General features: G+C 32.9%; 2 protein-coding genes and 1 long non-coding RNA gene across 4 annotated transcripts; 1 reads left to right on the top strand and 2 right to left on the bottom strand.

The window, feature by feature from the left end:
* Positions 1 to 4,311: 4,311 nt before the first annotated feature.
* LOC105794478 (uncharacterized) lies at positions 4,312 to 6,547 on the bottom strand. Its single transcript, XR_008194511.1, has 3 exons — positions 6,188 to 6,547; positions 5,886 to 5,989; positions 4,312 to 5,733 (listed from the first exon to the last, which is right to left on the bottom strand). It is a non-coding gene; the product is annotated as an uncharacterized LOC105794478 (long non-coding RNA).
* Positions 6,548 to 7,140: 593 nt separating this feature from the next.
* LOC105794477 (uncharacterized) lies at positions 7,141 to 7,604 on the top strand. Its single transcript, XM_012623661.2, has one exon. It carries the CDS (start codon positions 7,207 to 7,209, stop codon positions 7,414 to 7,416), a length of 210 nt encoding a protein of 69 aa, XP_012479115.1. The 5' UTR covers positions 7,141 to 7,206; the 3' UTR covers positions 7,417 to 7,604.
* Positions 7,605 to 7,880: 276 nt separating this feature from the next.
* On the bottom strand, positions 7,881 to 10,165 carry LOC105794476 (uncharacterized). Of its 2 annotated transcripts, none has more exons than XM_052628436.1 (3): positions 9,459 to 10,165; positions 8,776 to 8,854; positions 7,881 to 8,182 (listed from the first exon to the last, which is right to left on the bottom strand). In XM_052628436.1, the coding sequence occupies exons 1-2, from the start codon at positions 9,844 to 9,846 to the stop codon at positions 8,835 to 8,837; spliced, it is 408 nt and encodes a 135-aa protein (XP_052484396.1). In that variant the 5' UTR covers positions 9,847 to 10,165; the 3' UTR covers positions 7,881 to 8,182; positions 8,776 to 8,834. The 2 variants fall into 2 exon arrangements, with proteins under 2 accessions (XP_052484396.1, XP_052484395.1); XM_052628435.1 differs by having other exon boundaries at positions 7,881 to 8,130; positions 9,459 to 10,163.
* Positions 10,166 to 17,211: the final 7,046 nt, after the last annotated feature.

Genomic DNA, 17,211 nt, shown 5'->3' with positions numbered 1-17,211 from the left:
GTACCATTTGGGATACGGAGGCTGTGGAGGCTTCACATGTAAAGGTGAAACAACATGCGCATCGAATAAGCTTTGATACAGCTCCTTATATGACATTGGAATTGGCGTGAACTGGAGTTTTTCAGTACCTTACTTCACATATGATTCTTGTCTTGATGAACCCTACTGATTAGTAATCGATTTACTGTATGTGTTCACGCTGTTCACCTCTTTTTCTTTTTCTTTTGAGGCTTGCCTTCTGTTATTTCCTCCAGCATCAATCTTTCCGCTCCTTATGGCGCTTTCAATTATTTCACCATTCATGATTATGTCAAAAAAGCTTTTTGTGGCACTCCCTAACATATGTGTGATGAACAGAGCTTTCAATGTATTTATGAATAGCATTGTCATTTCCCTTTCCAGGAGCGGTGGCTGAACTTGGACGGCGACCTCTCTCCATCTCTGTGCGTACTGCCTAAAGCTTTCATTTGATTTCTTTTCCAAATTCTGCAAGGTGATTCTATCAGAAACCATATCTGTCACATGACTGTATTGTTTTATGAATGCCTACGCTAAATCCCTCCATGAACCAATCATGGTACGGCTCAATTGATTGTACCATTTAGATACTGACCCTACGAGGCTATCCTGGAAACAATGTATCAGCAGCTGGTCATTATTAACATACCCAGTCATCCGCCTACAAAACATAGTTATATGAGCTTTGGGGCTACTAGTTCTATTGTACTTCTCAAACTCAGGCATTTTGGACTTGTAAGGGAGCACTAAATCAGGAACCAAGCTCAATTCTTTAGCATCAACCCCATAATAGCTTTCAGTATTTTCCATCGCTCTAAATTTTTCTTCCAGCCATTTATACTTTTCTTCGAGCTATTTTGGCAATTCACCATTCATTTTCACCATTCATTTTCTCCTTTCCAGCCGTTTCATCGAAGTCAGGGATAGCAGGATTAACAAGGTTGGCTCCGCGGTTAGAGCCTGATCTTGCCTGAAGATTCATTAGCGTTGCAGCGTCATCCTGAAATTGCTGAGGATTAATGGTAACAGAGGACCTACGCGGGTATATCTCAACTTGCTGGGGGTAAAGTTTGGAGGATAGACACGTCCCTCATTGTTTCCCTCTTCAACATTGAGCACAGAGCCTTTTCCTTTATCAGTTCCCTTGTTCAACCATTGAGTTAACTGAGCCATCATACTCCCTTGAGATTCCATCATTTTGTCTATCATTTTTTGCTGCTCATTCATTTGCTGTTAAAGCTGCTCCTGCATTTCCTTTTGGAACTATTGTAGCCTTTCCATCCTTTGATCCATGTCCCTAGTTTTTGATCGAGTACCGTAGCGGTGTGTGGTGGGTTGGTTGCTTTCCAGATTAACTGAGGAATGATTTATATCAATTAGAGTCTTTTAGTAGACATTAATGCTATGATATCGTGTAATGCGAATGCATGAAATGAATGCATAAAGAGACGTTGATTCTGATTCAATTCCATTTAGAGAACTTTACTAGAAAACAAATCTCTTTACATAAAATAAATATTTATACGGCCTTGCCCTCATAGGCGAAAACATTCGATCCTCTTCTTCATTCGAGTGTTAAGATAAATCTCACGAACTTTTCAAAAAAGACGTCTCTTCTATCTCCTTTTTGCTCGATCCAGGCCGTAACTCATTGCTCACTTATCCTCGTGATGCTCGTTGGCTTCTCTTTAAGAAAGTTCAGTGGCTCTCGAATAATCTTTGTCATCTTAAATCTTTGGGCAACGAGCCATAATCGTGTAGTCCTCCATTAAATTATCACCCTTCTCTTATCATGTGTTCTTGGACCATATTTCAACAACCATATTATCGTCCACTTTATCAAGAAACTCATTTCCTTATGACAAGCTCTCTATTTAGCAACTGAACGTGAATCAACACCTCTTTTTTTATGATGAAATGAAATGTCATGTCGTGCAATCAAAATAAAACACAAAAAGTCAGTATCATAAAATATAATCAAGAAATAGTAAAACAGCTAATCAGATATCTACTAGGGTTCAGTATAGTTCTACCTAAGGTGGATTCTTAAGGTTCATTATATGAGGTTTGGCTTTTAGAGAAAGGGTACCCGAACTAGCAGATTCCTCAATCCTCACCCATTATAGGCTCATATGGACCGAGTTTAGTTCAGGGGAATACATTTCCCTATGGCTACATGAAGATGAAAATCTCACGAAAACATAGGTACGGATGTATCCCGGAAGCAATCCACTATCCTGCACGGAGGTGAAAACCTCACGAAGGACTAGTTTCTCGCTCCCACTTAAAGGGTAAAATCATTCAACTCATGTAATGTGTAGTGCAAACAATACTTAAATACATTAAGCAAGAAGATAATCAGTGCAAAAAAAATATCATGAATTTTTTAAAAAAAATACTTTCTCGACCATAAGACAAAAATCAATCAACTTTGTGGCTCGACTCTCCTATTTTTTTTAAAAAAAAATCCCCAGTGGAGTCGCCAAGCTGTCTAAACCATTTTTTTGAAAAACAAAAAATTTAGGTTGTCGACTTTAAAAAATGAAAATTGGGAGTCGCCACCAATATTTTATTAAGGTGTGATTGGATCACCTAAAAAAACGGCTTTGGTCTATGAGTTTTAGAAAAACGGATCCGGGAGTCAGTTACATTCGAGGAAGGATTAGCACCCTCGTAACGCCCAAAAATTGGTACCTAGTTAATTAATTAATGTCTTAATGTCGAAAATTTGAAAAATATAATCCTTAGCAAAAACTCTTAAACGTTACGTATTAAGACCCTTATCATTTCAGAGAAAGAAAATGCCATACCCAATGCGTTAGGGCACGACATTCTAATTTCCTCAAAAATGAATTAGGCCAAATACTTGTGTAATAAAAATTTAAAAGAATATTCATTTATTCAAGATTTAAGAAATTGCGGCCCAATACGTTAGCGCACAATTCCTCCAAAATCCCAAACTCGGAATATTTCCTTTATTATTTTTTAAAAAAAATCTTCATTTCGAGAAATCAATGCGTCACATTCAATACGTTAGGACACAACGTGTTGAATTCCTAATAATGAGTTCTTATTTTTTTGATTAAAGAGAAATGCTCGATTGTTAGATTTAACGAAGAAAATCGGAACCCAATACGTTAGGGCTCAATTTCCTTCAAAATCCTAAATACAAGCATTATCTCAATTTTGAAAATTTTGAAATCGAGTGAAAAATGATGTGATGCTACATTAAATATACAATGCAATAATAAATATTACGATGGCATAGAAATAATATGAATAAATGAATAAACAAAATCGATAACAATAATCCATGACATGCAAAATATTAAATGTAAACTCAATTATATAACGAAAGGAGGAAAGCCAACCAAATAAATGAAGAAAAGAATATATATAATATGAACATAGAAATTATGAAGATTAAAATATACATATGATTTACAAATAAATTTTGGGTTATGGAGCGATATATATATGCAATACATAATATTAATGAATATAAAGAAAAATAGATAAACATATATAGATTATAAAATAGGTATTTAAAAATATATATATTTGAGCCCTTTTTTAAAAAATAAATATCCATATGGATATAAACAAAACATTTGTTAAAAATATATATACATATGTACATATAAAAATAATGATAATAATAATTACATTATAGAAAATATACATATATATAGGAAGATAAATGGATACATAAAAAGTATATATATAAAATATTAAATAATAATTACAATTTTAAAAATAAATATACGTACATATAAAAATATTTGTTTTAAAAAATAAATAAATAAATAAAACAACAAATATATATAAATAAAAACTAATTAAAAAATAAAAGAAATAATTACATTATGAAAGTTAATTAATTTTAAAAAAAGAAAAAAAACTAAATTGAACTGAATATAAAAAATCTGGAGAAAAATCTGCAAATAAATAAAACCCAAAGGATTAAATTGAACACGCAAATTACATAGAGGGGCTGGAAGAGAAATTTTCTCCTCTCCTCTAAAACGGTGTCGTTCCAGCGAGGATAAATTGAAATTGAAAGCAAATTAAAACGCTAATTCTAAAAAGATATAAAAAAAACTAATTGTAAAACATTAAAAAGGTGCGAATAACTCATAGGGCTCGAATAGGAAAATATCTCCATCCTTTGAAACGCGTCACTTTATTAAGGCTAAATAAAATAAATAAATAAAATTCGCAGTGATATCACCTTCTTCCTTTTTTAAAATCGTAAATAAGTAAAAAATAATCGAAAAAAAACAGTAAACCACCTTTAAAAAACTGCCAATCGTTCTCCATTTTTTTATTGATTCCCTCATTTCCTCTTTTACAATGAAGGGAGAGGCCTCTATTTATAGTTGAGCTTCCTCAAATCCAACGGTACAGATCAATTACATCAATGGCTAAGATTAAATGGTATCTACAAATTAAATCTCTAAGATTACAAAATCATATCTTCTAAGATTGCATATATCATATCTAAGATTGCATATCATATCTAAGATTGCATATCTTCGAAGATTATGTTTCCATATGTGAGCCCGGGCTAAAATTGGGTATTACAGTAGGCAATGTAGTACCTTCACCATAGTAACACCAACTGTAGCAAGTAGTCCCACTTCTGAAGCAGCTAATCTTTCTCCAGATTTTAGAATTTCTAGTGTATCAAACAGAGAACTAAAGCAATAATACCAAACAGTAGAGTTTAAAACATATCACCGGTTTTTATTTGTCTAAAAAATGGGCATCTGTGAGACTATATATAATATAAACATCAGAATCAATACTGGAGCTGGACGTTGACCAACTATGCAACACTTTACATAGATATGCTGACCTTTTAATTGAAAACATAATACAATCATAAACAGCCTAAGCTGATGAAGGGTTAAATGAAAGAACCCTACAAGTGAATCAAGCTGAAGAGTGCATGAACATAAAAAAGAACAATATAGCAAGCAAGCACTTACGAAGCAACTATAGCAAGGATCATTAACGTTTAACAGTATCCTATTAACTTCAAAAAAAAAAATAGTTCCAAGCTTCTAAGAAATCAAGAAAAAAGCATCAATTCATGCACATAAGCAATTCAAAAACATCGTTGCCCTCTCCTCATAAGCAAGTTAAGATATAATTAAGATAAAACCATGCACATAAACAAATAATAGTACCATTAGGTGGAGCAAAAAGAAGTGAAGAACAAATAGTATAATAATAGTTACAAGAACCTGGTGTTCAGTGTTGACAATTTTGTTGGTGAAACAATCAAAAGACCCAAAATTCGATTTCCATTCAACAACAAGGCCTCTTGATTCCCACTCAGTAACAACACTCAACACATCGGGATTTGTCACTGTGAAATAAGGAGCACTATGATCGAATAACAGCTCTCTCCCATCTTCACTTATCTCTCTAAATTCCCAAAGTTACATATTACCAAAAACAACAAAAATTCATTAAACTATGCACTTTAAAATTTTATTTCTGCTTCCCAAAACACCAGGAAACAATAGAATATAAAAAGGGCAGTCAAAATTCGTCAAAGAAAATGAATTTTTAATAAAAAAATAAGTGGAGAGAAACAAAAAAGGAACCTTCTTTGAGACATGCGGCCACCAGGACCCCTGGCAGAGTCAAAAAGGGTCACTAAAATTCCATCCCTTGCCAAAGTAGCGGCACAAACAGACCCTGAAACTGTGAATTTCAAGTTTTTAAAGTTAACAAAATAATGATAATAATAAATCTAAAAAAAAAGATCAGAGGAGTGGGGTTTTAATTTTTGTTTATTAGTGGGTGGAGAAACAGAAAGTGGGATATTATAGTAGATAGTAAGTATGGATACTTACGCTTCTCACCACGGCAACCTTGGCGACAGTGTTTTGCATTCTATCACGGTCGGTGTCGTAAACGGTGATGCTAATCAATTGGGGTTCATCTGTAATTACTGTGCCTATTAAACAAAACAGTTTTAACAGAATTCATGCGTTGGGTTTCGGAACACAAAAGCAAATTCAATAGAGAGAGGGTGAACAATCGAAGAATATAAACTTTCTATAATATTTTTGCTAAACTCTAAACAATCAGAAAATAACTAAAAACAAAGCAGAAAGAATAATTAAAGAAAAGAAGAAGAAGAAAAGAAACTCACCAGCGGAAGAGGAACAAAGAACCAGAGGAAAAGAAACAAAGGTAAAGAACTTGATATCTCAGGCAAATAACCAGAGGGAGGAACGGTTTTGGGGGGAGAAAAATGGAAATTACTAGCCAAAAGCACTTTTGGCTGAAGAAAAGGAGAAAATTTTAACTTTTTCATCTGGATAAAATGACTTTTCCGATGGCGAATTTTTTTTGAAATGGAGATTATTCTTGGCTCCTTTTAAAAGAAAAAGACTTTTTATTGAAAAAATCTTTCTAAAACGCAAAGGAGAACGGCCCTGAAGAGAGTGCATTTGGATTCTTTTACACGTATAATGACTTTATATTATGATGCAAAAATGTTGAATCCAATCCATACCATGTTCAAACTTGTCTTCCAGGTTAAGATTGCTCCTTTTATATATTATTGTCATGCTGGATAAAATATCCTGCTGAGACCATACCTTTTTTTTTTCTTTTTCTTTTGTGTAATATGGTAATTATATATATATGTTCTTATTCCTTTTTCAGAAGGTTATTTTTAAAAGAAAAAAAGCAATAACAGAAATACATAGTTCTATTGCAACTCATAGATTCATACTTTAAACGAATTTCTAATTCGAATTCAACATGTGTAAAAAGAAAAATAGAACTTGGAAGCTCTGAAATTGAAATCAAATCATGCGACAACTGCTTGCAGTTTGGGAATTCTTCCATGTTCTGGAATAAACAAATTAAGAAAAGGTAAAGGAATAAAAACCAAAGACGGTTCTTATTTGTTAATCAAAAAAAGGAAAGAAATATTAATTATATTAGCAAAGGATAGACAGACGAGTACAATTTACAGTCATTGGAAAGGGACGGACGATCCATAATGTTGCCACGTTGTTATTGCACTGGCATCTGTCGAGAACCCACGATGTAGACATGCATGTATATATTTCCCTCTCCCCTTGCGTTGTTTGCTTTTTTCAACCACAACCCACCTTTTTTCAAAGCTTCATTCATTCCAAGAGAGTGTGAAGAGTAAGTATGGCGGACTGGGGACCGGTGGTGATAGCGGTGGTGCTATTTGTGTTGTTAAGTCCAGGATTGTTGTTTCAGTTGCCAGGGAGGAACAAAGTGGTGGAGTTTGGGAACATGCAAACCAGTGGGATTTCCATTCTCGTCCATGCTATTATCTTCTTTGGACTCATTACTATCTTCCTCATCGCCATAGGTGTTCACATCTACACTGGATAGCCTGCTACCCTTACTATTGTGTTTTGTAAGATTTAGTCCTTTTTTTTTCTTTTATTACCCTTCTGATTGGTTAATGTATTTCTCCAGGGCGAAGTGTTTGGTTTTGGATTGTTATCTTGTTGGCCTTAATGCAGTTGTAGAATAATAGAAATGATTGGTGAAATAGCAAATTTGTGCTTTTATTTGTATGTTCAGACTCCCAGGATAATATCACAACTTTCTGGACAAAAATTAGTTTTGAAGGAAACAACAACAAAGAAGAAAATAAATAAATAAAAAAAGTAAAAAGACCTCTTTAACAGACACCTGCCAAGTAGATAATTTGTCAAAGTGTCTTTTTTTGCTTGTTTTAACCTTCCATTTTGGATAAGAAATTCGATGCTGATTAGCTGACGAAGATTTTGAACATTAAAAACAAAGCAACGGAAGCCCCTTAAATCCAACAAGTAAACGATGGGAGAGACTTGCACGCAATAAAGGGTTGGTAATAACCAAAATAGAACACCAATAGTTGTATTCACAAAGACGCTACAATACATCTACATATCTCAGTTACATCTGCAGCAACATTTATGCACATTTCCAGGATGCATTACTACTGGAAAAAAGCCTGGTACAATAGGTTTCCCAAGAACTCCAGTGCTGCTCAATTATCCAACCCATATTCCAATTCTCTGTCTCAATCTTGTTTTTCTCTTCACATAAGTTTCCATGCTGCAATGCCACAATTCCCACAGCGTTTTGAATATAAAGTCTTATCAGTGATCTGCTAAATCTTTGCATTAAATTAGATAGATTGAAGAAGATATACATTCATGTCACGCAAACAAGGATAAAACTTAGCAGCCTAACGCAAAAGGTAATTCATTCAAATGATTCCCAAGGATCGGAGAGAGGCAGGGTATAATAAGTAAGGAAATTTGTCGCAAAACGGGTTATTAATGCGATATCATGAACCTATTATAACCTTAAGCAATGCCATAGTAATTAACATCAAGGCTCAGTTTGTCTGTTCGAGTTAAATCCAAAACTCATTTCAAATCAAATATTAAAAAAATCCAAACCCCAAAGACAAAAGACAAAAAGTCAAAAACTCATTTTTCCCCCTTTTTAACTAGTAAAAAAGTTCTTCCCATACCGTAGGAAGAAAGATCTGCATTGGATTGCATAAAAGGTTCAGAAAAGGCATATGCACCAAAGATCAACAGATAAATAAAAGATTGGACAAACTAGAACATATTTGATATTCGAAAGCATTGAAAGCATTCCAAATAAAAGGAGATGGGGAATATGGGGTGTAACAAGACAGGAACTTCTAAAATCCTACCAACCAAAGGTTCAGCCACCACCAAAACCAACCTGAAAGAGAGTTCCCATTAAGCTCTGTTTCCCAGTTTCTTTTCTCCTAGGTTTGGTGCTCACCTCTCATAGCTGCAACCTGCAGTTCAGCACTACACTAGTAAAAATACAAAATATCCAACGCCAAATTTTAGCAGAATCTATGAAAAGCGATTTAAGGTTAATAAAAAAATGCAGAGGATGGAACAGAATTAATTCCTGTGAACAAAAGAGGCACTTCGCAAAATATAGCTCTAATTCACAATAACCTACTTACTTAGTCCTCTAAGTTCAACAAATGTCCTTCTTCTTTTTTTTAATCTTCACCCATTCAACTATCAATCATGGAATATACCCCCAATCTCAAACCAACAAATCTTACAGTATATTGCCATTATTAGCATGCTATTGAAATCAAAGCCACTTAACGATGAAATCCAGTAACTTGACAAAAACGTACGAAAGGAAAGAACCTAGGGTTTATTATAAAGTTTTTTTTTTCTTTTTTATGTACAATTTCCAAATTAATCCAAAAGAATAAAATTTAGGAGAACCTAGAATTGAACACATTTTTATCCCCAGTCCTTCACGAAAACAGAGAATGCGACATCAAAAGGTAAAAAGACAATTTAAGAGAAAAAGTATATGTAAAATACAACACAATATCAACCCATTCAAGAAGAAATAATCAACAAACAAATTACCAGGGATATCCTTTCGCCGCGAAGGAGGGGCCATGGCGTAACACAGAATCGAACGACCTAACATGGAAACCGTTGAAACAATCCCAGCAACGTAACAAACCATGACCAAACCAAGAACCCAAGGCATCAACATGAACCCTATAAAGAAAGTAACTGATCCACACAGCATCAACGAAACAGATATCCCTAGCATCAGCCAAGCGAATCCCGCCGGCGGTATCGTCGTCATCGATGCCGTTCGCGGAAGAGGACTCCTCTCCGGGGCGGCTGGTTGGTCAGAGAAGGGAAGCGGCATCGTAGGCAATCGTAGAAGATTTAGGACCAGCGCCAACAGCTCGTAGAAAAACCTTGATTGTTGGCCCTGATTTCGTTGTTGTCTTCTCATCATCTTTTTTTTCTCAGAAAAATTCCTAGATGAAAATTGTCCTAACCCTATAATCCGAGCCGGGAAGGGGGGGGGGGAGTGAAAATTGGAAACAATAACTAGAATTTATTTTTGCTAAAACGAGGCAACTGGAAAAACGAGTACACAGTTATCAAAAACACCGTTTAATTGGAGAAAAATTAACAATCAGAGGGTTCCAGCCAAGGCTAAGGCTTTGTTTGTTTCTCAGGAAAATTTGGAGGGTAACCAAAAGATAGAAGTGACGCGGCGCTGCTGTTATTCCATTTAAATGGAATTTTCAGATAGCAAAAAAGTAAAAACAAAGACAAAAACAGAGATTATGCCCGAAACGAAAGCGTAAAGGATTAAGTTAGGCGTCCCTACCTAAAACTCCCACGTGGCTTTAACTTACTAGCTATTTTTCTTAATGCCTGATTTGCACGACTTTTTTTTTTTTTTATGTTCTAAATTATAGATTAGCTAGTGAAAAATAAATTGATCTAAATAATAAAGATGCTTTAATTCAATGAAAAAGCATAAATGTGTAAATATTTTTGTATTTATATTTTCTATATAAAATATATAACATGGAAAAAAATAGATTCAAAATAATACAATTAACTTTATAAAGTAAATATTTTTATATTTTATATTTTTAATTGAGTTTATATCCGATTAACCCACAACACCAATTCAAATATTCAAGTATTGGTTTTATAATAAATATAGATATTTAAATTTTAAAAATTATTTTTAATAAATTTTTTAACTATAATTAACCTGTAATCTATAATATATAGATTTTAAATATTTACTTTGTTGGAATAGTTCTTTGAGATACATTAAATGTTTAATTTATTTAATTAATTTTTATTTATAATTAATAAATTAATACCTATATATTAGTAAGGTTCATCTTTCAAAATAATTCTTAATTTGTAATTTCTTAAAATATTAATTTACTAACAAACCATTTTCAAAAAAATTCCTAAAAAAATAATTTGTTATGAATATCTTATTAAATGGATGTCCATCATGATCAAGATAAAGTTTTAATATATCTTAAATTATAATAGTTATTAGAATTAGATCTCTACTTTTTCTATATTTCTTATGCCTGTAAATAAAGACTCTGATGAAGGATTGTAATCATCCTTTTTGATCAATAAAGTACAATCTCTATTGCTTTCATATTTTTTTTTGTTCTTTATTCTCTCCATATTTCTTTATTTTATAACACGTTATCGGCACGATCTTGCTCAAAATGATAGTTCCTTTTATCGACTATCAAATTTATCCTTCATGATTTTTAATATCTTTGACGGCAAGATACAGAGTTTTTACAGGAAGTTTCTTTTATTTAATGTTTCATATCTTTTTTTTAATTTTGATTTCATTTTACGTTATCATTGTTTTGATTAATTTATTTTACCTTTTGTTCTTAAGGATGGTGAAAGATTTGATATCATTATCTATATGAAATCGAGAAGTAAGATTCACTCTCAAAGTTTGCTTTTTGATATTTACTTGGGGATGATCAGTTTCTTTTCATTACAAAGGATGTTTATAATCACTACTTCTCGTCCATGGTAACGTAAGTTAATCTAATCAACTTCTTTTGAAATTTGACTTGATTTCTATTAAAAGTTCGGTTTATATAATTCACTATTTGTATCTCTATGAATTTATAAAATCCTTCACGCATTTAGTTATTGAGATTTTAATCGGAGACAAATATTTTTTTTATTTTAATAGAATTGATTGGTTTAATTTTGATTTTGATTAAGATATATGATTATTGCAGAATGTGAGTAAAAATACTTACTTGACATGAACTTTGGGATATTCACCCATGCGTGATAATTTCATATCTGTTAGAATTAAGTGACCCTAATCTTTATTTAAATAAAATACATTGGTAAAATAAAATAAAAGTAAAATCCATATAGAACTACACTTCTTTTATTTTATTTTAGAATAAGGCTTTTAAACCTTATTAAGCTCCATCTATTTGATATTGATTAGAATAAGGTGTTTCAATCTTACTACACTCCTATTAGATTACAAGCCTATAAATAGACATAGCCTACTTCTCTTGTAATCATTCGAATTCAACATAGTGAATGATCTTCTCCTCTTTCTATGGTTTTTTTCCCAAAAGGGTTTTCAAGTAAAATATGTGTTTTATTTATGTTTCTCTCTCTTTTTCTTTGTAATACATTGTCATTACCGACGTTCTATTTTTAACAAATTGGTATTAGAGCTTCAGGGTTGTTCATCTCAATGACGGCAATAGTGTCTTTGAAGTATGAAATTTCATTGTTGGATTGCAACACCAGATTAGCGTTGTGGCAGATAAAGATGCAGGTAATTCTTGCACAGATGAACTTAGAGGAAGCCCTGTTAGGGGTAGATAAGATGCCTTCAACATTGACGGAGGAAGAGAAGAAGCTCAAGGATCGAAAGGCGTTAACACAGTTACATCTGTATTTGTCTAACGAAATTTTGCAGGATGTGATGAAGGAGAAGACCGTCACTGGATTATGGAAGAGGTTGGAACAAATATGTATGTCGAAAACTCTAACTAGCAAGCTGCATATGAAGTAGCGTGTTTATTGTAACACCCCTAACCCTTATTTTTTATTGGAATAGGGTTACGAAACATTACCAAACTTTACGAATTAAATACGAATATTTCCCAACTTTTGTTACACATATTAAGAACCAATTATATAACACTCATATTGTCCCTTAGATGGACCTTGAAGGCCCAATATTCACCTTAGAAGTGAATCGGGACTAAACCGGGTATTCAGGGAATTTTTCCCAAATTTTCAAAAATTTTCTTAGAAGTAGGGGACACATGCCCGTGTCTCTGCCCGTGTGAATGAAAATAGGCTATTTTACAAGCCATACTTCTCACCCAATTTTGTGTCTATCTACAATCAACATTACATATATCAACAAGCCATAATTAGACATTCAAAACAAGCTAAAATAAGTAGCTAAACTCAACACACTACATATAAGCCATCATTAAACAAAATACCTATACATGTCATTATAACCAAAATCAAAACATTCGAAAATATCGATAGAACCAATGTATAGTGTGATATATCTCCGACAAGCTTCCAACCCAATCAAGCTTCCGATAATCTGAAAAGTAGAAGAGAACAAATACATAAGCAATGAATGCTTAGTAAGCTCGTATAAACTTTAATCATAATACTTCCTTTTCAAATATGAAATTTATACTTATCAAGAATAATCTAATGTTGCTACCACAATACTCATGAAGTTATATTTAACAACTCACTAAGTGAATAAATCTACAGTATCACTTATACATAATATTCCTAGCATAGTAGGATTTTAAACAACTTTAACTCTTCCGAAATTTCTTTATTTTCATTTGCGTTTCTTTACTTTTCATACTCATTCCATATGCATAACACACCAGTCATAAGCATATCATTCAAGCATAGATACAAGCTAGTGCATTTCAACATAGACCTTTTTTGAATTAATCACATGATAACTCATTTTATAAGAAATTACATAACTAAAAACTTACCACTCTTTCATGAGCACAAGTATATTTTCATTTGAGCACTTCCCCTTTCAACGTATCATATAATAAACATATTACCATTTAACGAGTAACTTGACACTTGTCTAAGCGTCAACAACAACACTTGTTAGCATACTTGAACATATTTCATATAAATTCAACATTGATAAACTTATTTTATCAACATATAACTATTACTCATCACAACTTACATAATTTCCAAGTATCGACATATCAAGATATTGATATATATACATATCATGACACATATCATTCTCTTACTGTTTCTTCATATACATATATCATCCAAAAACAACTTCTGTTATTTTACCATTCGAAGAACGACTTACGGATATGAGTACATCGTTTTCAGAAGCCCGAATCATGAGAGCTAAACAGAAAGTAAACACGAAAGTTCACAACAAATGTTGAACCTCAGTTTACTTGGGTAATTTACCGTAAATTCATCCTTTACATTCGTAGTGCCATAACCCAGTTATGGTCTTATCATCAGAATGCCATAGCCCAGCTATGGTCTTACATATAAACACTGCAATGGTCCAACCATGGTATTACGTTCATAGTGTCATAACCCAGTTATGGTCTTATCATCAGAATGTCATATCCTAGCTATGGTTTTACATATAAATATTGTCATGGTCCAACCATGGTCTTACGTTCATAGTGCCATAACCCAGTTATGGTCTTATCCGTCAGTTCATCCTTTGCCACAGAATGATTGTACTCAATCTCGCGTTCAATCCAAACTGAATATTAAATTCGATAATATATTTCCAATAATAATTCAATTCCAAGAATAGAACACATATATATAATATCCATCACCAAATAACATTCACTTTAATCAAAATTATACAGAATATAGTTCGTGCGAACTTACCAAGCTAAATTGTAGAAATACCAAGATACAGGGGCGTTTGGTAATTTTCCATTTCCCTCGATTTTCACCCGATCTTGATCTAAATTAATATTTCATTCAATTCATTAATTTAAATAATAAAACAATTCATCTCATGCAATTTGGTCATTTTTGACATTTTTACAAAATTACCCCTAAAATTTTACTTTTATTTAATTTAGTCATTGAGCCCAAATCATGCAAATTAACCATTTTTAATGCAAAACCATGCTAGCATAATATTCATGGCATTCAATACAGCCAAACTTTGCAATAATTGCACAACAAACCCTTGTATTTTTTTTACTATTTCAACAAATTAGTCCCTAATCAAAAAATTCATCAAAATTACTTAATAAAATACTTTTAAATATCAACAAACATCTCAAGTTCATCATTTGATAACTAAAATCATATAGATTGATCAATGGCAACATTCAAAATCTTTAACAAAATCAAAAACTAGAGTAAGATTTAGTTGGACCTAATTGTAACAATCTCAAAAACATGAAAATTACAAGAAACGAGTAAGAGTTGAACTCACATGAAGCAAATTGAAGAACCAGCTCAAGGAGCTCTCCCATGTCTATTTTTGAACCGAAAATTGGGAGAAGAATAAAGAATTGCTAGAAACTTTCTAATTTCACTTTTATTTTATTTTATTTTCAATTTAATTACAATTTTGCCATTAATGGCTTTATTTTATTTTTTTTTTCCATGTTATGCCGCCTCATCTTTTCATTTAGGCATAATTGCTATTTAGGTTCTTCCTTATTTATTAATCAAGCCATTTAGTCACTTTATTATTATAATTAGCAAGTTTTGCACCTTTTTCAGTTTAGTTCTTTTTAATTAATTAACTGTTGAAACGTTAAAATTTTTCAACGAAAATTTAATACTACCTTAATGGCACTTCTTAGATATTTATAAAAATATTTACGACTCGGTTTATAGAAACGAGGTTCTGATACCTCATTTTCTAAAACCACTTGAACTAGGGTTTTATCACTCGAATCTAATAATTTATTATAAGATATAAATTACTAATTCAAAATTTTTTAAAACCATATTTGACTCGTAAATATTAAATAATAAAATTTGCGAGCTTACTCGCCAGATTTGGTGGCCTCGAACCACTGTTTCCAACATCACTGAAAATCGGGCTGCTACATTTATGCTCATCGTTTGGAGGAAGGTGCGTCTGTGCACGAACACTTAACAGTGTTTAAAGAAATTCTCTCAAACTTGAAGGTCATAAAGGTTCAGTATGATAAGGAAGATTTAGGGTTGATTCTACTTTGTTCATTTCCCCCATCTTATTCAACCTTTAGAGATACGATTTTATATAGCTGCGAGTCTCTCACAATTGATGAGGTTTATGATTCTTTAACCTGGTATGATAAGATTAAGCATCTTGTGGTTAAAACTGACTATCAGGGAAAGGGTCTCATTGTTCGTGGAAAACAAGATCGGAATGCTGATAATAATTGTGGAAGGACACAAGAACGAAATTCTCGTGATAAATCTAAAGGTAGATCGAAGTCTTCAAACAGCGGTAAAACTTGTAACTTCTGTAAGAAGAAATGACACATTAAATTTAAGTGCTATAAGCTATAGAACAAGATCAAAATGGAGGCTGTGAATCAAAATGGAAAACAACAAAAAAAATTCAGTAAAGTTGATGTTGTAGAAGAATACAGCGATGGTAACTTCTAGTCGCTTTTGTTAACAATTCTAAAGTGAACAAGGAATGGACCATTGATTCGGACTGCACCTTCCACATGAGTCCCAATCGAGAGTGGTTTACAACTTACGAAAAAGTGTTTGAATGTGTTGTTTTGATGGGAAATAATGCTTCAGTAAGTATTGCAGGTTTTGGAACAATTAAAGTTAAGATGTTTGATGGAGTTGTCAGAACACTTAGTGATGTACAACATGTTCCAGAATTGAAGAGAAATTTAATTTCATTGAGTACTCTTGATTCAAAAAGGTACAAATACACAGCTGAAAGTGGGGTTTCGAATATTTTCAAAGGTTCCCTTGTTGTGATGAAAGGGCAGAGAAAGACAGTCAAGTTATATGTTCTGCAGGGTTCTACTGTTACTGGTGATGCAACTGTCGCTTCCTTTTCCTTGTTAGATGATATTACTAAACTTTGGCATATGTGCCTAGGGCATATAAGTGAGAATGGCATGGCAAAATTGAACAAAAGAGGACTTCTTGAATGGTAAAGAATTTGCAAACTGAACTTCTATGAGCACTGCATTTTTTGGGAAGCAAAAGAGAGTTCGATCCACCAGAGGAATCCATAACACGAAGGAAACATTGGAGTATATTCATTCTGATCTGTGGGGGCCATCTAGAGTGCCTTCGAGAGGTAGAGCTAATTATATGCTAACTTTTATTGATGATTTTTCCAAAAAATTTTGGGTGTTCTTCTTGAAGTAGAAAAGCGATGTGTTTTCCATATTTAAGTCTTGGAAAACTATGATTGAAAAATAGACGGGAAAATAAATAAAATACATTCGCACAGACAATGGTTTAAAGTTCTTTTCTGATGAGTTTAATAAACTGTGCAAGTTAGAAGGGATCGTGAGACACTTGACAATTCGTCATACTCCATAGCAAAAAGGCGTTGCAGAACTAATGAACAGAAGATCATGGAAAAGGTTGGATGTATGTTGTCAAATGCCAACTTACCGAAGTCGTTTTGAGGCCAAAGCAGCCTCTACTGCATGTTTTTTGATCAATCGATCTCCATCTGTTGCCATTGAGAAAAAGACTTCATAAAAGGTATGGTTTGGTAATCTTGCTGACTATTCTGATTTAAAAATCTTTGGGTGTCCTGCGTATGCTCATGTTGATAATGGAAAAT

This window comes from Gossypium raimondii, chromosome 3 (assembly GCF_025698545.1).
Source record: "Gossypium raimondii isolate GPD5lz chromosome 3, ASM2569854v1, whole genome shotgun sequence".
NCBI lineage: Eukaryota > Viridiplantae > Streptophyta > Magnoliopsida > Malvales > Malvaceae > Gossypium > Gossypium raimondii.
Note: the sequence above shows the minus strand (reverse complement) of the source record. Positions and strands in the feature narration are given on the sequence as shown.

Excerpts from the sequence above, each read along its gene's own strand:
- LOC105794477 (XM_012623661.2), top strand. The coding sequence starts at position 7,207 with ATGGCGGACTGGGGACCGGTGGTGATAGCGGTGGTGCTATTTGTGTTG.
- LOC105794476 (XM_052628436.1), bottom strand. The coding sequence starts at position 9,846 with ATGATGAGAAGACAACAACGAAATCAGGGCCAACAATCAAGGTTTTTC. Across the intron at positions 8,855-9,458 it reads GCGGCGAAAGGATATCCCTG|GTTGCAGCTATGAGAGGTGA; the intron begins GTAATTTGTTTG and ends GCTGAACTGCAG.